The sequence below is a fragment of the Epinephelus fuscoguttatus genome, linkage group LG15 (assembly GCF_011397635.1).
Source record: "Epinephelus fuscoguttatus linkage group LG15, E.fuscoguttatus.final_Chr_v1".
Classification (NCBI taxonomy): domain Eukaryota; kingdom Metazoa; phylum Chordata; class Actinopteri; order Perciformes; family Serranidae; genus Epinephelus; species Epinephelus fuscoguttatus.
The window spans coordinates 3,062,732-3,088,159 of NC_064766.1; the positions used below are offsets into that span (position 1 = coordinate 3,062,732).

Genomic DNA, 25,428 nt, shown 5'->3' on the forward strand with positions numbered 1-25,428 from the left:
TGCAACAATATCTGCATCAACCTGGTCTACATACACCTGGAGAGGAAGATGATTAGAGATTTAAGATGAAGACTTAAGAGAGAGCTATCAAACCTTTTCAGTCATACTGCTTTCCTTGTTTACTTTAAAAACCTTTAACAGATTGCAGAGTGGGCTGAAACTGTTTGTAGTGTGAGCTAATGTTTCATTATATTAACACACATACAAAATCCTCATGGTACCTGTATGAATCCCTGGGTAGCCAGTTCATGGTGCAGCTTGTTGAGGGCCAGTTTTCCAGCTATGATGCCAGTCTGGAATCCAACCTCACCAGTGGAGGTGGGGGATGCTGAGGGGTTCCACTTGGGGTAAAAACGCTCCTCTTGCACCACAGAGATCTACGCACACACACACACACACACACACACACACACACACACACCCCAAGCACCGTCAAGATTGTCTGTTAATCTACTAGATGTAGATGATAGATTTCGTCACCCTATGCAACACAGTTAGTACTGGGGAATCAGTGTTTTTTGAGTTCAGTTCAAATTAATATCAATTCTAAGGAAATACTTGTTTTCAAATCTTCTGTGAGTAGAAGAACACCAGGCTAAAATGATGGTGTGAAAATCCAGACCTGTGCACAAACGAAAAGCAAAGATACATGTGACACTCTAGTGGGCCTCTTCCACTGTCACTTTTGACAGTGCTGAGTCAAGCTGTACTGTGCTAATTCTTGTTTCCATTATCAGTTTAGATGCGCTGTGCCAAGCCAAGCTGTGCCAAAAGCAGGGCCACTCCCATTGACCCCCCTTCTGAAACAAGCAGTGTGTGATGGAAGAGTCAACTCACCTCTGTCTGCAGGAGACCAGAGAGAAAGGCGTTTTTAAAAGTCTCTGTGTGTTTAGCTCTTAGTACTTCTGTAGCTTCTAACTGAATCTCTGTTGTTTGGAGTTTAGTTTCTCTCCTGCATCCTGTTTTTACTTTAGATATCTGCTTTATTTTAATGTTTTATGTTCTCTATCAGCCGTAATACAAGGTGTGTGAAATTACTGCTTGAAAACTCAACAATTTCTTATTTTGCTGCTTCACAATAAAAGTTTTTTACAACAATAATTATTGTGAAGAATCTTTAGGAAACGGAATGTGTTTATCACTGAATTAGCAGAATTTTGTTAGCAGCTTTCCTACAATTAAAGGGAAATTTCTTTTTTTTTCAACCCGTCTCCTATCGTCCTAAATTTGTTTCAAGTGACTAGTGATATAGAAATAAAAGTTAGCATGTTAGCCGTTAGCCTAGATACAGCCGTAGCGTCAGACCTGTTAAAACTTAATTGAACGGGCATCCTTTCAAGTGCAAAGTTAGTCCACTAAACAAGCTTTTTCTCCACAAAGACCGCCTCATATCGTTAGGATAAATGTCAGAGAACATATAGAAAAGACATGTAAACGTGTTGTCTTACCCTACCGGTGTGGTGCCATGTTTGCTGTTTACCATTTCGCTAAGGCTGCAACCGGTCCCATTCCTTGCAACAGAGGTATTCCTCTTCTGTGGGCATTGGGGTACAGCATTCACAGGTAACGTTACACCACCGATCTCTAGAGCTAAAGCCTTCCAGCAGCCATTCCTCCATGCTAACTATTATTTCTATGTCACTAGTGACTTGAAACAAATTTAGGACGATAGGAGACGGGTTGAAGTAAACCGAAATTTCCCTTTAAGATAAGTCTGATAATAAGGCAGGGAGGAAGAGTAAAATCAGAAACAGCCACAGTGAGATGTTGATGAAGAGCTGCAGACAGTAGGCTCTTACTGCACCAACAACTCACCTCCAACAGGTAAACTTCTTTTACCTGCCCCGTTGTGTGATGAAAAACACTTGCAGCAAAAATAACAAGAGATGCAAATGACTTAAGAAGGTTAATTAAGGTCTGTAAATAAGGTTGAAGCTAAGGTTAAAATTACATCCGGCCAGCCTTTATTTTGGTGGTCCCATTGATCCTATGGGACATTATTTTGATGCCCTCTCCTGGCAGAAACATAATGAAGCAGAAAAGTTTGAGAACAATGAAGAGATGACATGCAACCTTGTTCTACAAATATTAAGCTCTTCTTTCTAGTATAGTTAAGTGCCTGGCTGCAATGGGAACAAGGTACTGTGTCATTTAATATTTCATGATTTTTGTGTGGTGACATGTGTTTTAACTGACTCAACAGTAAACGCATGTTTAAATTCAAATGTATCACTGTTGCAGCAGTCATGCTAAAAATAGCTGCGGGCTTCCTAAAATATCGGTAACATCACAGTGATACTGTCTTTCTTGTCTCATGTGTGTTTAAAGTTTGATATTGTAATGTATGCTTGTATATGTATTTGATATAGTATTTATGGATTATGGTCATGTTTGCACATGGGTAACAGCTAATTTTATTTATTTATGTGTGCTTTGTAGCTCATACAGTGTTTTCTGGAGAAAAGGTGTTTTGAAGAAGGAAGGTGTTTCAGAAGGAAGTGTTACAGGCCGGAATCAAACCCGGGACGCTGCAGCAAAGATGGAGCCTTTATACATGGGGCACCTGCTCTATCCACTTATCCACTGATACCCCAGCCCATGGCTTTTAAACATCATCACTCAAGGCAAGCCATCATTAGTTAAAGACACAACTTCAAGTGGGTAGCCCTGCTGTAATGGAAATGCAAATCTCTGCCGCACTGGGTTGACAGCCCAAACCAAACCAAGCTAAGCCAAGCCAGTTATTGAAAAGGGGAATAGCTCTACACCTAGCTTTTAAAGCTACAGACATCACAACTTCAGAGAAAATAAAGCGGCATTATCCATATTTATATATTTGCAATAAATAAGCCAATACTGGGGCATTTCTGTTTATTAAACACCCAAAACAAGCCATAAATATGGTTAAATGTTACAAAATACTGTTAAGCTATTCATCAGATGATAGTAATAGCTTTTGTGTGTGTGTGTGTGTGTGTGTGTGTGTGTGTAACTAACCTGATGTGGCACTAATTCATCATATCCTCTGGTGGAACCAGTGGCACAGCAGGCCATAGACACTATTGCAGAGCTGGGGAGGGAGTCCAGTGCTGAACGTAACTATATGACAGAAGAGAGGCAAACACACGCAATTACTGTGTACACCTGACATCTGGATAGAGCCTGTTACATTTGATCACAGTGACCTCCTCACAATTTCTTTTTTCATCAGAAAGTTTTGGCCATTATGTCATGTCTTACTTATGCTTCTTTGAGTAGGTAAAAGTGGAAAAAGTAGTAACAGAAGGAAGACTACTCAATTTTTATACACTAAAGGAATTATGAGAACTTAATCAGGTAAGAGAAAACCTCAACAATTACATTCTAGGAGAGACAAACTGTTTTTTTTTTGTTCATGTAAAAAAGATAATGCACACTGAAGCAAATGGTTATCAGCATCTTGAGTCACTCCACTCCATTCTAACCTGACCCTGACAGAGACCCACCTGTATAGGACACTCATTGTCATGAGTTACATCAAGAAACATGGCATGGGCGATGGAGGGCATCAGTGGCCGCAGACTGGGCTGAACAAAAGCTCCAACTGGCTCACCTCCATAACGATAGACCAGCCGTCCCTCTTCATGGCTGTCACCAGCTGACATGGCCTCTATGAACAGGGTGGGGGGTAAGGAAAAGTTTATGAGACAAAGGAGGACAGTTTTCAAAACACAATCCGTACTGCTGCAGCACTGTACATGAGTTCACACATTCAAGCGCACTGTAGTGCAACTCCAGGCCACATTCCAAACTGACAATACATTTAGTAAATACATTTAGGACAAATGTTCATCAATGTATGGACTAAGCTCACAGGCATGACTGTTCCAAAATAGTCCCTGCTTTCTAAACTGTTTTAGATGTTAAATTCAACAACATATCTAGCATTATATCCGCCATAACATATCATATTAGAATGTTACAGAATTATGATTGGTATTTGCACTTTAGGGTTTGGCTGGCCAAAACCCCCATAAAATCAACTTGGAGGTGCCACCATGTAGGCTCCTGTGTAAGCTAATGCCCACCCATAGACAGTCTAAATCTGGGTGTGCTGACCCCTGGCATTATAGACTGGCTCCAGGGATGTGGAACGTCACCACACTGTTGGGGAAGGAACTGGAGTTGATACAGGAGGTGGAGCGGTACCAGCTATAGTTGGGCTCACATCCATGTATAGTACTGGTTCTGGAACCAAACTGCTGCAGAGGGGCTGGTCTCCCGCCTTTTCTGGAGTTGACCAGGGTGAGAGGCCATGGGCTCTATGCAACTGCGAGTTGCTGGGGGGGAAGTCTCTTAGTGTTTGTGCTTATGCACCAAACAGCAGTTCAGGATGGGTGTTAAGAGTGGTTGCGGCTCAGTGAAAAGCGGTCAGTACCTGAGTACCTGGTCTGAGGCCATGGTGCAACAGTGGTGCAACAGTGGACTTAACCCTCTGGGGTTGTAGAGAGTTACTTCCCCAAATGAAAGTTCAAGTATGTCAGGGTCTTGTTCATGAATTAAGTAAAAATTGACTAGACAGGCAGATTGGCCCAGCATCAGCGGTCCTGCAGGTGTTGTGCCAGACCCTTGTGGTGAAGAAGGAGCTGAGCCAGCAGGTGAAGTTCTTGATTTACTGGTCCATCTATGTTCCGAACCTCACCTATGTTTATGAGCTTTGGCTAGTGACCAAAATAATGAGACTGCAGATACAAGCAGCTGGATGGATGGAGGGAGGGAGGGAGGGAGGGAGGGATGGATGGATGGATGGATGGATGAAAATGTGTTTAAATATGCAAACAGGTGACAGACTGAAGGGAAAAAACTGAATAAATGAGAGGGGAAAAAAAAACAAAACAAATGCAGATGCTTCCATATGGGGAATGAGAGCTCACTGAATGGTTTGATGAATATGAAATGATGTGAATCACATACTACAGCCTTCACAGTCATCACAAGTCTTTGAAGAATGCTGTTCAGGTCTCCAATAAAGTACAATGCACTTGGAGAATCACCGACAAAAGAACTGAAGCTGTTCTGGAGGGTCGTGATGGGACAGCCCTAAGTGTGTTGCTTTTTTGCCATGACTTGTCACCCATCTGTATGTACTGTACGTAACAGTATATAACATGTACAAGCAGGATAAATACCTACCTTAGCATCCCGCACCATCTTCTTTGTCAATAGTGATAAATATACTGGATGTGTAGGTGTATGTTGTGTGTGTACATTTTAAACAGATAAATTAATGTACCTCGTATGAGCGATGAGATCCCTAGCTTGGTTACGAAGATATTATCCAGCTCCTCGCTGCCGGTGAATAGTTCAGCCACCACATACAGGTTAGGACAAATTGTTCTGGCCACATCGAGCATGAACTGGTCAACCACAGCAAGGCAACACACCAAAACCAGTGCAAGAGGTCATGATTTGGAGAGAGGAAGAAAGAGAAGGGTGAGGAAAAAAGAGGAGGTTGAGGAAGAGACAGAAAGGACATAAAGAGGAGGAGGAGAGTTATGTGAAGGGAATGCAGTCAGTTAGTAATAACAGGCCCAGAGACCACAACATGCAGCCATACAGTCCATGAGCACAGAGAGTTAGAATAAAGAGATACAGAGATGTTCGGGTATGAAGAGGAGGATCGCAGAAGAATGCAGTGAAAAGAGGAGAAAGACACAAAAACACAGAGTTAGTTCATGCATAAGAGTTGTACCTCGTATAAGGCTGCTAATTCCCAGCCGGTTAACAAACACATTGTCAATGAGCTCGCTGCCTGTAAACAGCTCAGCTATCACATACAGATTGGGTCTGACCGCTCTGGCTGCATCTAACATTGCCTAGACAAAACAATACACCATCATTACAGACAGGGAGAAAAAGGTCTGCTGTTAACAGGATTACTCTGATATACAGTATGCAACTAACTTTAAACTCACACGTGTCACATTAATGACATTCAGTGACATAAAAACAGTCTGCAATCAAATCAGATTTTCTTTTCCCAGTTTTACTGTTTATTCTTAAACTAATCTTACTTAAAGCTATGATACATTTATTATGTTAAAATACAATAAAAAAACAAGACATGGACATTGTACTAGCCAGTGTACTTCCTCTATGTATAAGAATGTGCCAATAGTGAGCATCAGTGTTCTTTTGTTTAAGGCACTGCAAATAAGTTAGCTCTTTCTCAGGCTAGATTGTACTTTAGGTACACAAAATATTGTATTATTCTAATTTTAATGGCCTAAAGTAACCAAGAATATTGCTGTGCATTAGGAAAGTGTGGCAGGTTAAGGGTGTGCGTTACATACACATGGTGTCACTTTTGTTGGGGAAACAGTGCCCTGCCTGGGCAAAGTTTCTCCACTGGTTTCTGTTGTGACCTGACACTATAAGATCGAGAAAGTCTATTGGTGTTGCACATAACTTCCAACAAAAAGTTGATTCATTCAGTGTTCAGAAAGGCCAACATTTATTGTAACTGTTTAATTATATTACACAGAGTGCCAAGAGAAATTAATATATTTGTATGATGTAATGAAATGCTATATATAATAGGCCGACAATAACTACATCCTAAAATGTTGAATATTTGTTGAAACTGAGGTTGTGTGTATGTTGACTCTACTGTATAATCATTTCAAGGCTGTGCTTTGCAGTGGTGTTGCATAGGAATGCACTGTAATAGAATGTGTACTCAGGATGCATTTATATGGAACATGAGAGAATGATTATTCATTTCATTGTATCCATGATCATAACAGTACCCATGTTTCTCACTATGCAGGTGGGCCTTAATTTCTCAACATCTCAGCCACTTATTTCTGTACTGGCTTAGCCAACTCAAATATTACAGATGTGTCCAGTTTGAGTCTCCATCAGCTCACTAGTTCTGAAAGACAATACAGTGTATGCTCTGCAATACTAGGGCTGTCCCAAACAATTATTTTTCTAACGATTAATCTAGCCATTATTTTTTCGATTAATCGACTAATCTAACGATTAATTTTTCGATTAGTTTAACTATTATTTTTTCAATTATCGATTATTTTTCCATTATTTGATTAGTGAGGCAAACAACAATATAATATTATACAATATTAAACAATATGAATACCAAAACATTTCTTATTAACATTAAAATTTATTGAAACATCAATGTTTCCCCTACCATTATATTAGGGAGGCGCCTGCTAGAATAATATAATTAATTGCTTTTTCAGTCCACTAGATACATTTTGCTGCTGCAAAACAAAAAAGACTAAGAACAGATAAATTGGATGTTGACAGAGATTTCCTTTGGGGACATAATTTACAGTTGAAAAAAATGTAAAAAAAAAAAAAAATTATAAAAAATATAAAAATATTGCAATATATTTTATCACAATACTCAGCATATCACGACATATTTAAAATCGCAATAATATTGTATTGTGACTTAAGTATCGTGATATTATCTGATTGTGAATCCTCTGGTGATTCCCACCCCTAGCTTCTCTTGGAGTACTCTACCTACCGTGTTCAGAATTGGGATATGAGCTGGATATTATGTTTACACAAACAATAATGCAAGTGCAAGATACTCCAAAAACTCACCATATTCATGTACGTGCACAATGCAACAATAAACTAGGGCGACTAGTTGACTCAACAACCTTTCTGACGCAGAGTCCACAATTATTATTATCATAAATAATTCTAAGGTGGTATTTATAATGACAAGTGCTGTACTTGATTGTATTGTAGTGGGCAGGGATTTAATTGTTCTGGTCAATCAGTATGATATGATAATATATGACAATACCTCAGCTACATGTAATGGTGTCGAGTGGCAGTTGTCCAGTCTGACTCCATGGAAATATGTGGCTGTGATTTCAGTATATTTCTTCATGTGAGCCCACAGGTATGGGCAGTCCTCAGGCCCATTGCCATAGCGGAGTTTGACACTGTCACCCCAGCATACCAGTTCCCGACGCAGGTACACATTGGAGCCTAAAGGTAGCACAGACACAGACCAATACTGATAAAAGGAATCACAATTTCATCTGTGTAGTTTATTCAACATTGAACCTGACAGTAGCTTATTTTACATTGAGATTCTATTGATGGACACACATATTCAAATGTGTTTAATCCAATACAAAAAATTATCTGTAATCTCTTCTGTGTAACAGTATAATGCATGATGGACAGAAGGAGGAACAAGTTACATTGTGTTTACATGTATATGTTTATCTCTTCTTCCGTTCTTATAGTTTGTAAACCTGACTCTAAGATGTTCAATATATTTACCTGGCTCAGCAAAGTTGCGCAGTGGATCATCACCCATCACCCAACCGTTGTGAGCCAGGAAGTGGCACGTCTTTTCTGGCTGGTCCAGCAGTTGCATCTCCTGGTCCAGAGTCATGTCCTGATATGGGAAGGTGAAGTACCTGAGACAGATGGATGAAAACACTGAGATCCACAGATAATCAGCCTCCCTTTACACCTGACATTATAATGAACCTCATGTCCCTGTTTTCTGTATGGGATGTAGCTTTAACATATAAGCATCTGCATAACCCTTGACACAGAGTAGGTACAGTCAATATTTATGGGCACGCCCACAAAATGCTGCAGTGTGGCTTTCACCATATCAAATAAACTTAAAATTCCAGAGTTGAAAGGTATGTTTCAGCCTGGACCCTGTTTTCCCAGGTTTTCATGTCAAAGTGACTAACGGGAACATTTTTTAAAAAACTGGTGCAGTAATACAACACTGCAGCCAGCAGCAGCTAGACCACTTGGGGCATGTCTGCAGTGTTAGTGTGCATCCACTAAAGTATTTGTTTTTCCTACTAACAGGCTCCAATTGTTATTCTAAGTGTCTGACACATTTATGGAAAGAATCTTCAGAGATAGTCCTTTCTGACAAAGAGTAGGATCCTTTTTGTTTCACCAGAAACATACCTAAAATCACTTTTGTCAAAGCCACCAGACTCTATTTAAACAAACAATAATTCTATTCACATAAAACACACTTACTTCAATGTCAACAGAAACAAAGTTAAACTTACAGAAACCATCTTAGTTTGTCCTTCCAGTGCTTTCACACCCTCTGTTTTGGTTAAAATAAACCCTTAATTCACTCAGTTGGATGTGACAACAGGCTGACTACATATATGTTTGCTAAAATCACTGTTTATTTAAATGGTATCTGGTGGGATTGGCAATGGCGACTTTGGGGCTGTTTCTTGTTAAACAAAAATAATCTGATGCTTTATCAAAACAGTGTAAGATTGTTTAGCCACTAGTAAAAAAAGTTGTGAGCCTCCAAGGACCCGTCATTCTTGAGGTAGAAATCCCTGCGTGATAACATTATAGCACATTGTCAAAACATAAGCTAATGAATGAGCAAAAAAAATAAATAAATAAATAAATAAAAAAAATAATGGCACTGATTAATGTTACCACTGCTATACAGTCTAGAAACATGCATGGAATTCACTAAAACACATTAGCCTAACTATGACTAATGACTAGTATCTGTGCATGCTAATATCAGGTGTAAATGGACTCACTAATGGGAAGCGGAATACATATCCACTCATCCTGTTTCGTTTCCTCTATTTTGTATCTTTTTTCCTCATAGATTACTGAAATGTCAGTAGTGTACAGTAGTTGATGCAGCAACATACAGCAGACTTCTGTAGAATCCTACATGGTCAGTGCAATGCACTGCAAGACTAATGACAGTTATTTCTCCATAGCTGGCATCTCAAATTTATGATAATCTGACCTAAAAAGCATGTGAAAGCAATCTTTCCTCCCCTGTCTTCTACCTCCATGTATTAAATTGTTCCCACTCCTTTTTCTCTATCCTTAAACCCATATCTTCAAATTCCTTACCTGGTAACCATGGGGTTTTTCTTGCTGACAGGACCAAGTTTGGGGCCGTGGTCTGCCAGACGCTCGTACACTACATTTCCCACAATACAGTTAGCAGCCTTGAGGAAAGAAGAGGAGGAGTATTTTGTATTTTGGGAACCTCCAGCGTGTCTCCAGTTGCATACTTTATACAAATACCATGCAGAATACATGCCTGTACTGTATGTTCTTATGCTGACAATGCACTATTTTGATAGTTAGTATACAAGTAATAAATGTCAATGACATGAGGCATTTCTCTTATCTATCAGCCTCTCCTTGTGATTCCACCGAGAGCCATGCCAACAGGTGTGTCACACATGGTTGCTCAGACATGTCTGACCTTCCTTTAGTGCCTCGTCATATCATGCTGTATAGCAGTACTGCCTTCTAATTAGGGCTGGGCTATATGGCCTAAAAATAATACTGCAATATTTTTAGGCTATACACTGTATACATCATAATATATTGAAATCTAAAATCTAAACTAATAAATTACAGTTATTAAATAAACTATGGTTAAAAGAAAGGTAAATAAGATACCAACGGTCATAATAAAGTTAAATAAAATACTGTTATAATAAAGTGTGAATAATAAATAAAGTTGCTGTGAACTTGAAAGTTCTGGTCAATAGTTAGCTGTTTGCAGCTAGCACAAATTTAAACTGTTGCCGTGGTGCCTTTAAATGTGAGGGTTTATTCACTGTGAGCTATAAACACACTAACAGCTCTTCAGTTCATACACACACACACACACACACACACACACACACACACACACACACACACACATATATATATATATATATATATATATATAGTGTTTGCAAGTTGCACTGATGCTACATGATCGCAAACTGTAAATATGTAGTTACGGTCTGCAGCCCTATAGGTACAAGAACACGTGTTTCCCCGGCTTACACCATCATTAATCTCCTTAAGCTAAACTATTACTGCGGTGCCATTAAACATGATAATTTTTTCACTGTACGACACAAACAAACTGTTCTCCAGTTCATACATTAATAATATTTGCAAGTCTTAGTGGTGCTTCATGGTCAAAAAATGTAACCAAATAGTAATGTTACTGGTCTGGAGCCCTGCAGATGAAAAACATGCTTCATCCTGCTCACACACTGTCACTCGGGAGAGAGTGGTGTGGATGGGCAGAGGAGTGTATGTGACGTATCATGTTTGTGAGTCTTTCTTTATGTGTGTGTGAGAGAATGAGAGAACCAAAATGCCAAAGCGAGTCTCATGCCGGTTGCTTAAAAAAACATTAACATTTATACTCACTGTTCAAGAAATAGTCATTTCACACATCCCGCATGGAACAACCCGCAATACATGATATGATATAATATGCTATTATTATTTATATAGGTACCACCAGCAGTAACCCTGCCTGGTGCTACTATACACCCTCCCTTACCTGCTCCTGATGCTGGTGAATGATGTGGTACTGTTCATCATTCAGCTCGTTCAGTTTCTGTCTCAGCCAACCACAGCACTCCTCAATGTGCTGTGGGGAAAAGCTAGAGAGAGAGAGGTAGCATAAAACAACAAAATATACCATTACTGTACGTTCTTCAAAGTGCTACATACACATATTTATATCATTTGGTCATGTGGATTACTGCAAATTTATCGTGTTGATCTGTTCTGTACGTCATCTATTGCACGTCTGTCCGTCCTGGAAGAGGAATTCCTCCTCAGTTGCTATTCCTGAGGTTTCTGCCATTTTTTCTTTCCCCATTAAAGGTTCTTGTTTGTTTTTTTTGTTTTTTTTATGGGGGGGGGGGGGGGGGGGATATATTATCCGCTGTGAGGGTCCAAAGGATAGAGCGGTATTGTATGCTCTAAAGCCCTCTGAGGCAAATTGTGATTTGTGATATTGGGCTTTAAAAATAATATCGAATTCAACTGAATATGTACATGTATACACACAGACACAATATAAATAGAGCCTGGCAAGTCAGGATTACTAATTGGAGGTGTATAATCCTGCAGTCTACTTTAAAGGTGTCCTTTTCAATATCTGAAACAGAACCCTATGATGATGATTATGTATTGTGCTGATTCTGTTGAACATTTATATTTCCTTCTTTTCAATGCATGGCAACAGTGTCACACTTCAAGTGGTATCCTGATATCATGGTTAGACATGTCAGATTTTAGAAGTACAAAGTATGATATTGAGCTGAATGCAAAACCTAACTGAACGGATTTATCAAGCAGGAATATTCAGAGCCTCCAATTTTAAATGAAAAATAGCTCACTGATAGACTGTCTAGCAAAAGCAAGTACTGTTGACAATGAGCCTACCAGAACTTGAAGATCCACTAAAACTGTCACTTTGTACAAAAAAACACAAAGTCTGAACTACAACAGTAGTAGCTTTAAGTTCTGAGTCAGACCTGTGAGGTACAAAGGTCTCCAGAGCAGAGTCCATGTCCACAGTGTTGCTGTAACGACGGTACTTTGGATCCTGAATGATCTTCAGGCTCTTCTTCCCCCCAGTCTTACTGTGGTCTGGCTTGGTGCCTTACAACACATACATGCAAAGGATCATTTCTGTCCGTTAAATAGCATCTAAATCAAATGCATCCATTTTAGCACATTAGCAGCTCCCTAACTGAGAAGGACTGCCACAGTGATGTGTCACTGAACACACTAAAAACGGACAGCAAGTGTTGCTGTTGTCTCTGTTTTGAATTCCTTTGAAACAATAGCAGGAACCATGTGGAAAGGCATCTGTCAGTTCAACACAATACATTGGATTCTCCTGCTCAATAAACAGAGATAACTGTAGCTGCATCTTAATTGACATCCATGTAGAATACTGTCTGTATAAGGTACTGCTGTGGCACTGTATTAAAGGAACAGTGTGAAAGATTTAGGGAGACTTAGTGGAATCTAGTGGTGAGGATTGCAGGTTGCAACCAACCGAAACTTCTCCCGATTAGAATTAGAATTAGAATTAGAATAGATTAGAATTCCTTCAGTGTTCATTGGTCGGGAGGTTTTTACCTGGAGCTGAATTATTCACAGAGGTTTTTTCCTCCCCAAAATAAACAGACCAGCTGATTTAAACCACTATTAATGCTGAACAAAGCAGTTTCATGTTACAAATCAGTGTTTCCTCAATGTTGTTTGGCACGTCGCAAACAGGGCACTTGCCCAGTGCTCACCTATTTTCTCTGATAACTTAAGATCCAGACATTCAGGAGGTTTTTATCCAAAGCTTAATTATCCAGAGGTCTATTCCTTTCTAAAGCAAATACACATGGTCATTTAAAACACTGAATAAATCAGTGTTTTTCTGACACTACTCATTACAGAGGGGGCTCTTACTACAGTGGCCAACATGAAAACATGAAAATGCAAATGTCCCTATCTAGAGCCAGTGTTTGGTTTGTCTATTCTGGACTGCTGTAGAAACATGGCGATTCAACATGGTGATCTCCGTAGATGAGTATCCGCTCCCTATGTAGATATAAAAAGCTAATTCTAATGCTGAGTTCACACTACGAGGGACACAGCTAAAGCGTCAAAAGTTCCATTATTGCTGAGTTGCTGTGGAAGTTTTGCTCAAGTGCTCATACTGTGGCTACTCGTCAGGGGATTGTGTGTGTCTGCTACTTGCCACGAAGCACCTTGACTGAATGTCATCTAAAGGTTGTATTTGGTCATAAAAATATCTATGGTTTTGATCAATGTCTGAGCCACATTTTAACATCCCATTTCGCCACCCCACTGCATCACTGAACACAGCATAAGGTAATGAAAATACTACAATTCTTATTTTAAGGTGGTTATACACTAAATAACCGTATATATTATATTAAAGGGGTGTAACAATCCATCAATCTGGATCGATATATTGATTCAGTGATCAACGATCCAATATCATCGATGCAAAGTAAAAACATTGATTCATATCATCATCTTTGGGGTACACCTTTACTCTGAAATTTTGTGTCACTGTCAAACAGCAGCAGGCACATGATGGCAAGCATCAAAGAGACAGACGATGAGAATAATGTTATTTACTCAGGAATAAATCAGCAATGTGGAAATATGTTCGATTATGGAGAAAATACATGCTGTATGTAAACAATGTCGTTACGAAGCAAAACATGACGTACCTGCCTGGACGAGCATCTCACTCCATTAACTTGCCACTACAGCAACATTAGCTGCCCTGTTTCAACAATGTTCAGCTTAAAAAATGTGCATACAAGCTAAAATTCAACTGTTCTGTCAAGAGATGCGGAGATTTAAACCAACAGTATTAAAGAAAAATAACATTGCATGTAATTTGTTAAGCTATGAGTAGAGGAAAAAAAAGGTCCGCTAGAAGCTAGGCTAATTCATGCAATGTTACTTGAGCTAATAACTGGTCACTAGCGATAAACAATTGTTTTGTCCATGAACCCTGACAGTTGTTACTGAGCTTGTTGTTTTATGGCTGTTGGGAGAAGTTTACCTTCAGGGCTTTAAGCCAGATAGCCCCGAAGTTTTAGGAAAAAGGTGATGGTTTGGGTTAAAATGAAAAGATTTCTTGAAGAAAGGGCTCTCTGACAGAAAGTCCAGAAGGTTAACTTATCCCATCATGTGTGTTAGTGTAGTCAACTAAAATAAACTTTACTGCACTTATTATTTATGTGTTGTTTTTATCTTTTATGGCCAAAAGTAAAAAGGAAAAGGGTGGCAGCTTCTTCTGTAACAGACTGTGTTAAATGGGCAGAAAATATCGTCTCATATCAATCAATAGTTGAGGTAGCACGTTGAAAGGCAGATAGTTAAAGGAAATGGCCACTTCAGAATGAAAATATAGACAGTACTTACTGAGCCTCATGCTGACAAGAAGTCCAGTGTAGTTTTTTAATCCACAAAACTCGTTTGGGGTATCGGAGGATAACAGCTAGCCGGAATAACAGCTACACTTGAAGTGCATGGAACCCACATTTTGAAAATGTAATAAAACTCCGCTAATGCATTTCAAAAACGTCAGAACGGCTCGTCCATCGTAATCCAAGTGCCCTGAAGCAGCGGTATGCAAAACTGACTTGAAAAGACGTAATTTACTCCACTTTTATAGCACCATTTCTCACTGTGGTCAGTTAGCCTGTCCTGCAGGCTTGCTGTGTTTACATGGCAACTCACACGAGACTAGCTCATGGCTAGTGGTGGTGCTAGTTCTCGAGTCTCGCATGCTTCAACTGTAGCTGTTATCCCGGCTAGCTGTTATCCTCCGATATCCTGAACGAGTTTTGTGGATTAAAAAACTACACTGGGCTTCTTGTCAGCATGAGGGTCAGTAAGTACTGTCTGTATTTTCATTCTAAAGTGGCCATTTCCTTTAAAGTGTTTAAATGTTGTATTGACTTAAAAGTGGGGCACACTGGTAGAATGACTGACTGACTGACAGAATGACACACTCTCAGTTTCTGTGATTATGTACAGCATACCATACCATGACTTAGTCATACCAAAAATTAGAAAGAAAAAAAAAAAAACAACAACATTCGGCCACAGGGGGAGCCACAGCGATTGGTCGCATTTTAGCCATTTTTAAGCATTTTTCTGTTGTTATAGCACCACCCAGTTGCCAGTTAGAGTTAAATTTCTCCAGTCACCCTGAGGCGTCCTGTTCACATATCTACCAAGTTTAGTAAAAATCGATATGGCGGTTAGGCCTAGATAAGAAATTAGCTCTCTAGTGCCCCCATTTTGTTTGATCGGGTCAATAATGGAGGGGTCCCCTCAGATTATGTGTGGTCATATGCCTACAAAGTTGCGTGGTGAAACCCGTGAGATGTTACACACCTTTATGTGATGAGCCACGCCCTCCACAATATTCATTGCCTTATAGAAGCTCAGTTTTAGTTTTCCAACTTTTGCCAAGAGGGAATTTTAGATATTGGTCCCTAGCTTATGTTCACCGAGTTTCATGCAGATCGGTCAAACTTCATAGAAAGAGATCAATTTTAAGTGTTTTTCAAAAAATTCAAAATGGCGGAAAATCTATATAACTGGAAGTTATGGGTTCTTGAGGCAAATTTGTTCCTCATGAGGAGAGGCATCTCTGTGCAAAATTTCATGTCTCTACGACATACAGGGCATGAAATATGCCCACTAAAAGTTTGCAATTTCAATCGGTTGCTATAGCGCCCCCCTTTGGCCAACTGATATAATATTGCTTCATTCGCATCCTCCCATTACCCTCTACCACTGTGCCAAATTTCACATGGATTGACCAAGTCAGTGAGAAGAAAAACGTGGAACAGACACACAGACACACCCACAGACAGAGTTTTCGTCATTATATAGTAAGATTCCATTTCTGCCGATATCTCCCCCTAAATCCTACACACTGGACCTCAAGAACAGTTTCAGCCATGTTTCAATTGCTCCTCTCATGTGTTTCTGACAGATCAGATATGCTTCTTCTTCACGTCTATTTTTTGTTTTGCACATCATTTCTGCTCTGAGAGCTGCCAAACACAGGTGAGGTACACAACAGCCCTTTGCCTAAACACATCCGGTGTATATCCTGAGTCTGCTACTGTTCTGCTGCAGCACATGTAAACAAAGTTTACGTTGTTTGCAGTAATACTTTAAATCTTCACTGATCTACAATACAGACCATTTTGTAGAAGGGTTCTGAACTGCTCCACAGCAACATCCACTTTGACCTGGTAGAATTCCCACAGTTTGATCTGAGGAAAAATATCCTGCCACAACACACTTCGGATGGCCTGATACACACACATCAACATACAGAGAGAGAGAGAGAGAGAGAGAGAGAGAGAGAGAGAGAGAGACGGAAGCAAACACACAAATAATCACTATTATTAAATGAGCTTTCATAGCCTACAAAATGCTGTTGAAATAAATCACAAACCTTTTTATAAGATGTTCTAATCATAAAGTGTACAGTGTAGAGCCGTGCAGTGTGTGCCTGGCTGAACTGTGTTTACTCACATTCAGATGGCTCTCATTGGTAATATCAGCAGGAAGTCCTTTAGCTTTGTAGCGTCCCTCTGCTACTCTAGTGGTTAAATGCCAGAGAGCTCTATCTAAGACCCAGGCTGGTCGCAGGTGGGGAGAGTTCACCAGGTTGTAGCCACATTCTGGATGTTCTTTGATCCACACACTGTTAGCAGCTGCCAAGAAAAGGAGAAACACAGAGTCAGAATCTTTAAACTGACTCAGGTATGAACAATGCTCAAATACATACTTGAAAACTGTTGGTGACAACAATGAGAATGAGCCATGAAAGAATCATGCTGGGAGCATTTGAACATTTTTCATGAGATTGACTAGATTGAAACACCAATAATGAGAAAAAATTGCGGAAAACATTAATCATTATTAATTCAATTAAACACCTAACAAAACAAAAATATATATTTACAGGAGCAGATCATGAGCCGAAAGTTTAGAAAAGGCTGCCATATGAGTTTGCAGAGATCTACAGACAGACTGACAAATCGTAAATCATCCACTTGGTCTTTAACCTTTTAGTCAGTCTCATTTTACTACTTGACCTTTTCACAGAGAGGGAGAGAGGATGAGGTGATAAGAGTACATGGGTAAAAAGAAGTACACAGTGCTGACACAGGAGAGCACACATTCTCATCACTCATGTTAGATGTTAGAGCTGCAGTGTCCTTCCAGTTACCTTCATGTTATTGTGTTTTGTTTTGATTCATAATAAACATGCACTTTAAACAGACCATGAACCCCTGCTCCCCAAAAAAGAATGCAATGTTTTTTTTCTAAGCTCTTGTTACATGACATCACAACTGTGTGAATGTTTATTTTCAAGAATGATTTTCTTTGAACTTGTCTAAAATAGGTTATTATACATGCTACACATGAACGTGTTCCTAGTCTTTACCTCATGTCATCAAATACTACACATACTCTAAATGGGTAGGTAAATTCAATGTACAATACAGATATCAATCTTAACATTTTTTCTGTTCCATTATTGTTAATACTCCTGTTAATAATCCTTATTGGTTTAAGGAAGTTCTGAATGTAATTCAAGCAGCAACTAGTCTGGTAAGACCATCCTGATGATGGTGAGCTCAACATTTGACGAAACGGAGAAAACTTATTTTCCTCCATGAAACTCTGTGATTGCATGCTCTTGTTCTTGTTTTATTGTTGTTATTGACTCTATTTCTGCAATACGTGGCCGGCATTTCACATCATCAACACTGCAGTCCCTGCAGCCTGACTGGCTGCTTATGTTGTCAACTACGGTGCAGATAGCTGATTGGCCCAGATTGGATTTTAATTTCTGGTTAAAAGCTGGGGTGGCACCGATTCTAGACTGATACAGACAGCGAAACACAATGTTGAGCTCGCATCATCAGGATGGTCTTACCAGGCTAGGCAGCAGCATCCTGCACTAAAACGGCTCCAAGAGCCTGTCAATCCCCATAGTCCACCACGTTAAAATGCCCACCTTACAGCCAAAATAACATGTTTACAGCCTGGTACAAAAAACAGTTTTGGTCTCTATACCTAATTTCCCCATTTCATGACAACTGTACAGGGGGTACATTTTTATATTACACACCTGTTTACATTTTATTAAGGCTTAAAGTTACGCATAATTTTGGGTGGGCTGCTTTTAGTGCCAGGCTGTCAGCCAATAGTGTCCTTGATTTCTCAGTCAGATTCAGCTCTCGTTCCTCCACAGCACAAGCCTCTCAGCCAAATATGGTCACCACTGGCTCCAAAAAACTGAGGTGGCAATGGCCAAAGTGCAAAGTTTGAGGCTTCGAAACAGGAGTCCACAAACCAACAGATGACATCATGGTAGCTATGTCCTTTATTTTTACAGTCCATGATGTAGGCTAATCAAATTTCTTGGTGCTGTGGTTCTGATCATTGCACTCCTGGTTGAAAAATGGAAACTGTTGTTGCTACTGTTGTAGGTATCCTAACCTGGATGGAAGGAAGCATTTAATCTCTATCATGTCCAATCTGTGAAGCATTTCATTTAGTTTGGTTACCTCCCTTTCCTCATTGTTTCCCTTGAGAACCAGTAACTGCTTAAAAGCTTGATGTCAGTGGCCTCTTCAGTAATGTGAGGTTAGTTCCTGGTTTGGCATGCTGCTCACACACACCACATACTTCACAATATGTGTGTGAGTGAGAGAGAGCGAGGAAGAGAGATACTGTACACTGAAAGTTGAATAAATTTTACCACAATCATATGCAGAGTTCAATTCAATTCAGTTCATACTTTATTTATTTATACATCTCAGAGGTCCATAGCACCATAAGAGTAAGACAAACAACACAAGGTATTGTGTTTTGTATTGTATCTGTATTGTTTGCCAGAGCACACTGAAGAAGGGCCAGACCCGAAATGTCTGTGTGGCAAAATAAAATTTGATAAACTTAGAGTGCTGTTCCTCTCATCTTTTTGACTAATAGAATCGATAACATAGATTCAGGTAGTATGCCATGTACTCGAACCCCCCGTGAAACATATAGCAAGCAGGATAGACAGTTTTACACTAGCAAATTTTAGATGCTCAGTGTTGATTTTGTCTAAGCCACAGGCTTTATTGCCACTTTGGCACCTGAGTTACTCTGTAACTGCTTCCTGCACTTCTTGAGGAGTAACAGTAACATTTGCATTATTATCTACTTTGCCCATTTCAAACACATTACCCTTCACACAATTAAATAACTCACAATACTGCTTCTGCCATAATTGAGATATTTTATCAGTGCAACTCACACCATCAATATTAGGTGGGAGAAGTAGTTTACAATTATTTATTACTCTGATTTCTTTCGAAGTCGTTCAAATTCTTGCTTTGCATTTTTCTTGCTAAGGAGTCAGAGCTCATCATATTCTCATGCCTTTAAGTGAAACAGAGTGCATATTTATTTCTTATTAACTCCACCAAGGAGGTTATGTTTTCGCCAGCGTTGGTCTGTTTGTTTGTCTGCAAAATAACTCAAAACATTCTAAACAGATTTTGATGAAATTTTCAGGAAAGGTTGATAATGGGACAAGGAACAGATGATAAAATTTTGGTGGTGATCGGTTGAAGCGAAGTGGATAAAATAATAAAATGGCGGGAAATCCGAGCTGCTTGGCGGAGGTCTGCGCTCTCAGAGCGCTTTTCTGGTATTCAAATGTTTCTCCATGCTTTTGTCTACCAGTACAATTTTTCCCAATAAGATATCAGACCGACCACAATATTTATTGAGATCTGCTTTAGTCAAGTTAGACCAGTCTAATTTCCCTACATTAATGTTGTTATCCACTGTCAGCAAGGATGGCACATGACCCATATTTATCCACATTAAGAATGGCATATGGTCAGTAGTGGCTAAATCATAGTTATTTTAATGGCTATGGCTAGTTATTTTCATAGTTATTTTTCATCGAGTGAATCATGTGCATCAGCTGTCCATAGACAATGATCCAGCTAGGAAGCTGTGTGCCAAGCGTCACTAACATAAGTAAAGCTGTCTTCAGGCATAAGTACCTTGCTGGAGAGAATCAGTCCACTATCCGAACAGACCTGCAGTAAATGCTTAGCAAATAAAGAGCTGGTATCTGATCAGCATTCATGTCGCCAATCACATATATGCAGGTGTAGGGACTATCCTGAATAAAGGACATAATACTTGCCAGTCTATTAAGATAGTCATCTTCATTTTCATAACACTCATAAGGTGTGTAAACATTCAAGATTAAAAGCTTTCTGCCATTAAAATCAAGTACTAAGTCAAAGTCAAATACTAGACTATGGCTCCCATGCAGAGCAAGGGGTGTGTGTTTGACACCTAGACGCTGCGGATCAATGCCGCTGTCAGATCTTCCAGTTGCGTGTGGTTTGTGTCCACAGGCCTCGTAATACCGGCGCACATAGATCCTAGCCAGCCACAATTGTGGATTGTACATGTCAGAAATGTCATTGCATTCAGCAGTTATGTGAAATGAGCTGTATCTGTTGCGAGCCGTTTCAATCTTTCTACAAGTTACGGATTTGTTGCCTAATGTCTCAGTCAGGTAATCACACAAAGTATCAGCATCCAGATCAGGGGAGAATCTGGCTGCAAAAACACTCACCAGCTTGGTTGTAATCACCTGAATGTTGCTCACAGTGCCAGTTCCAATAATTCCTATGGAACATCACCTTCAGCACATGTTTCCTTTGCATTTGCATTGCGTGTTGTTTTGGCTGAGCCTCTGCTTTTTGGGGCTTTTGCCTCCTTCCCTCCCTCACAACGACATTCCACGGCGGGGATCTCGATGGTGTCTGCCAGAGTGGCGTGTTCATTGTCTCTGCAATGACATCCTGATGCTTGGGCCTCCCAGCTGTGCTTCAGGTTGTGCCAAGGCATTATTATGCCCATGTTCCAGTCCCGGTGCACGGCTCCTCTCCGTTGCCTTCACCCAGCGATCCATGGCCGCTGTAGCTGCTCCCAGGTTCTCGCTCACACTTGCCTGCGCTTCCAATGTTCAGTAACCTCTCGTCCCAGCAGCTCGACCCTGCTGAGCAGCACCGAGGCATCCATGCAGCCAAAGCCCACAAGTGGTAGCTCATCCAGGAAGTGCAAAACAAACCTGGGGATGTTTTCGCCGCATTCATTTAACAGTTTCAAACATGCCTTTACATTATGAACGTCCTTATGAGGACCTTTATGCGTGACACAGCGCTGAGTTTTTTTTGGGCACACTTCAAACAAAAGCCACTTGGTCTCTTCAATCCACTCTGAAGAGAAATTGTTTGTCACAAGCAAAACATCATCATAGCTTAAAGTCCTCATTTTGGCGACAAGAAAGTTCAGCAGTTCATCTTCCACTATAACCTTCCCATCAGTGGTTTTATAAATCTCAGGTTTCAATCGAGGACAAGCAGCGCCTTCTCCTTCTGCACACACGCCTGCCACGCCGGCCATCACAGCTTTCCCCTGTGCCAGGATTTTCTCAACGTTTTCCACCAGCGTTGTGTTTTCTATGTCTTATATAGAAATTATTTAAGTGATATCTAAGATGTAATCGAATCTCAAAGTGGGTGTTAAAGAACAAGTTTCTCAAACCCAGTGGCCCAGTGGTCTTGTGGTCTATGATGCATACAACATAACTGTTATTCATGTGATGCTGGCCCTCAATCTTTCTCTCTCTTTCTCTCTCCCCATATTCCTGGTCTAGCTCTCCACTGTATACTGTCTAATAAAGAAAAATGTCAACAATATTCATAAATAGAGTGAAAAAAATAAAACACCGCTAACCATATTCAGGCGTAGCTGAGGTGCTGGAGCTATAAAACTATCAAAATGAACAAAAAAGAAACCAGACCAGACCAGAAAGCTTGCTTATTATAAAGATTTTTACACAGATTCTAGTGTGTAGGTGCTCTTTTCATTCATAAAAACAATAGTCACAAAAAAATACTACACGAACCACTTTGTGTCAAGACACTGGCCCATGTTTTAAAAAAAAAAAACATCTCTTGCAGCAACTGAAGCTACACTGGAAGCATTTGGAATCATTCCCTTCCATTATCTATAGGGGTGGGGGAAATAATTGATACAGCATAGTATCACGATATTTTTGTGTGGCAATATCGTATCATCGCACAGTGAAAAGTGTGAATTTTCTTATTTTGTAAATTATCATTACAAATACAAATTAAACTTTAGGTAACCACTAGAAAAAAATTATTGTTTCTTTTTCAGCCTACGACATACATTTTACTGCTGTAAAAAATGATTGAGGTGAGATGAACACACTGGAAACTTCATCTTACTAGATAAAACACATGTTGACAAAGTTTTCCTTTAGGGACATATTTTACAGTTGAAAAAAGGTAATAAATCACAATATATTTTACTGCAATACTCAGCATATCGCAACATATTTAAAATTGCAGTAATGTTGTATCGTGACTTAAGTATCGTGATAATACTGTATTGTGGATTCTCTGGTGATTCCCACCCCTACTATTCTCTGGATTTTATAGACCTTAGGCATGCAGAGATTGTAGGTAATGTTCAGTTTGGCCGTGGAGGCCTGGGGCTTGGCTCAGGCAAACCGGTATGGAATAAAGCAGGTGTCAAAGATAAAAGAAAGCTGGTCGTGGAACAGATACGTAGACAGGAGGAGATATTAAGGGGTGCAAAGGTAGTGGCCCAGGCTAAGCAGGGACAGTGGTTGAATTGGTAAAGTGTAGAGAAGACGAAGCTTAGTTGGAGGGACCTGTGGAGTATGGAGGAGAATTGTATTAGATTCCTGGTAGGGGCTACATACGATTGTTACCAACCCCCCAGAACCTAAAACTGTGGGTAAATGAGGACCCATCATGCCCATTGTGTTCAGGTACTGCAACCTTAAAGCATATTTTGTCAGGCTGTAAAGTTAGCTTGTCACAAGGCCGACATACATGGCAACATAACCAGGCGTTGAAATATTTAGCTGCAGGCATTGAAGGGAAACAAAGACAGGTAAATTCAGAAGGTTTTAAGAAAAGGAGTTTAGCAATTCAGTTTGTCCATTAAAGGGACAAATACAGAAGGGATAAGTTAGTAAGGAGGCAAGGGTGTGGCTGCCTAGAAGGTGCTTGTGATTGGGAAATTCAAGTAGATTTAGGGGGAAAGCTTGTTGTTCCCCAGGAAATAGTTTGTACCAAGCAGAGGCCTGACATAGTGTTGTGGTCAGTGAGTCAACGGATAGTTTATTTCATTGAGCTGACAGTTCCTTGGGAAGACTCACTGGAAGAAGCCTATGAAAGAAAAAATCCTCGCTGCTCAGCTTCTGCTCCGCAGTGAGGATGGAAAACTGGGATTTGTCCAGCGGACGTGGGATGTAGGGGATTCATAGCAAGATCAGCTGTCTCGCTCCTGGGGGAACTCGGAGTGTGGGGACAGAGTTTGGGGAAGACAGTGAAGGAAATGTCAGATGAAGCAGCCAGAGCTAGTCAGTGGATCTGGATGAGAAAAAATAATGTCAGTTGGGGGGCAGCAGGGGGAACTACTAAGCAGGGTACATAAATCCTTGAGATCAGGTGGCGAGATCCACCAATCAGTCCTCTCAGGAAAAAATCCAGGAAGAGGAAGGTTATTTGTGTGGGAGTGGCCTATTTGAATCCCTTTTGTTTGAGACCATTCTGCAAGGTGAGTGGGTTTGCTGATCCCGTGACTTTATCTATCTCCTTTAACTTTAGCTTATACTGGAGTTATGCTATGTAGTGTGTGAAATAGAGTATGGTGAATGTGCTAGGAAAGGTAGTATCAGCACTGTCTCTCCCTGGAGCTCGCATGTACGGAGCCTAGGTTTGTTGAAGGTGGCAGTGCTGTTTGGGCTGAGAAAGCCATGTGTAAGTAAGGTAAAGGAGGTTGTTGGGTTGGTGCGGGGAGCAGTGAGACCTAGCATTAGGGGAGTGTCTCTGGGACGCCAGAGATCACTGTCTAGCCTCCTGGAGGTGCCGTGGGACCAACTAGACCAAACACTGGTGAAAGGAGGTTCCCACCTGATGACCCCAAAGACATGTTAGTTATCACTGCTCACTGGTCTGTATAGTTAAGCCTTGCCATAAGAGCTTATCATAGGGCTTAGGAGGTTATTCACTGAGTGCTGATCCTTTCTCTAGAGCACAAACCTCTTGTGTTTATTTGAATGCTGGTTATCAGAACATCTCTGCCAAACAATGGCACATCTGACATTGCTTTGGTATAATTTGCATTCAGCTCTGTTTATGATTTTTATCACTCTCTTCTGAAGGAAGACAATTGGATATGTGATTGCTTTGTATGTTTTTCTCAAGACCTCCACACAGCAAGTAATGCGTAGAAGAATGAAAAAATGTTATAAGTAATGTCTTTGTTTTGTTTAATACTGCAATGGACTTTGATACAATGGCTCTAGAGAGTAGGGATACAATTTTTGACACACTGCATCAAAAGTTCAAAGGGTCAAACTGACACCACAGAATAACATAACTATAAACTCAGCGTGATATCTTGATTTTGACATTTAGCAAGGTAATAAATATTGAAATAGGACTCAAGTTTAGGGATCAAAAAGTTGCACTTAATCTGATCTTGTCCCAGCCAGTTAACTAATGTAAACACACTGTGTAAATGGAAAAGTCCATGGACTACTGACCCTGCATTATCATCACCTCAACAGGCCGGTTTAGTCCTTTAACTGTAACCTATTGTGATCTACAAGCACCGGGATATATTCAATATAAAGGTGCTCATCTAAAAGATATGTGGAAACTTAAATATATTGCAAATGAGATCATGGACAGTATGCTTATAGACTGTGTCTGTATTAAAGCCATGGTTTATAGATGGGCCCTGATGAAAATCTATAAGCCTTTTAATAATTAAGCAGAAGCACTTTAACATCCACTAAATGTTTTTCTAAGTGTGTTGTGTTTCAGTTTGATCTCCACTCTGGTTGGGCTGTACTCCAACAGAGAGCGCACACACATTAACAGA

General features: G+C 40.1%; 2 protein-coding genes across 4 annotated transcripts in view; both read right to left on the reverse strand.

Annotated features, from left to right (window-relative positions):
• Positions 1-25,428, reverse strand: part of LOC125902819 (uncharacterized) — a 282,334-nt gene that overhangs the window by 124,532 nt on the left and 132,374 nt on the right. The gene's annotated exons all lie outside the window — the stretch shown is intronic.
• The window catches only part of agla (amylo-alpha-1, 6-glucosidase, 4-alpha-glucanotransferase a), a 69,029-nt gene that overhangs the window by 26,668 nt on the left and 16,933 nt on the right, over positions 1-25,428 (reverse strand). Inside the window, exons 6-17 of one of the 2 annotated variants that reach the window (XM_049599368.1) lie at positions 16,918-17,099; positions 16,580-16,691; positions 12,345-12,471; positions 11,360-11,462; positions 9,910-10,007; positions 8,314-8,453; positions 7,826-8,013; positions 5,273-5,396; positions 3,486-3,649; positions 2,998-3,099; positions 222-377; positions 1-36 (exon numbers count right to left, since the gene is read on the reverse strand). The exon at positions 1-36 is cut by the window's left edge and continues 115 nt beyond it. In XM_049599368.1, the coding sequence (XP_049455325.1) occupies positions 1-36; positions 222-377; positions 2,998-3,099; positions 3,486-3,649; positions 5,273-5,396; positions 7,826-8,013; positions 8,314-8,453; positions 9,910-10,007; positions 11,360-11,462; positions 12,345-12,471; positions 16,580-16,691; positions 16,918-17,099 (1,532 nt within the window). Of the gene's footprint in view, positions 37-221; positions 378-2,997; positions 3,100-3,485; positions 3,650-5,272; positions 5,397-5,731; positions 5,856-7,825; positions 8,014-8,313; positions 8,454-9,909; positions 10,008-11,359; positions 11,463-12,344; positions 12,472-16,579; positions 16,692-16,917; positions 17,100-25,428 lie in introns of both variants that reach the window. The other variant, XM_049599367.1, reaches the window with a different exon arrangement.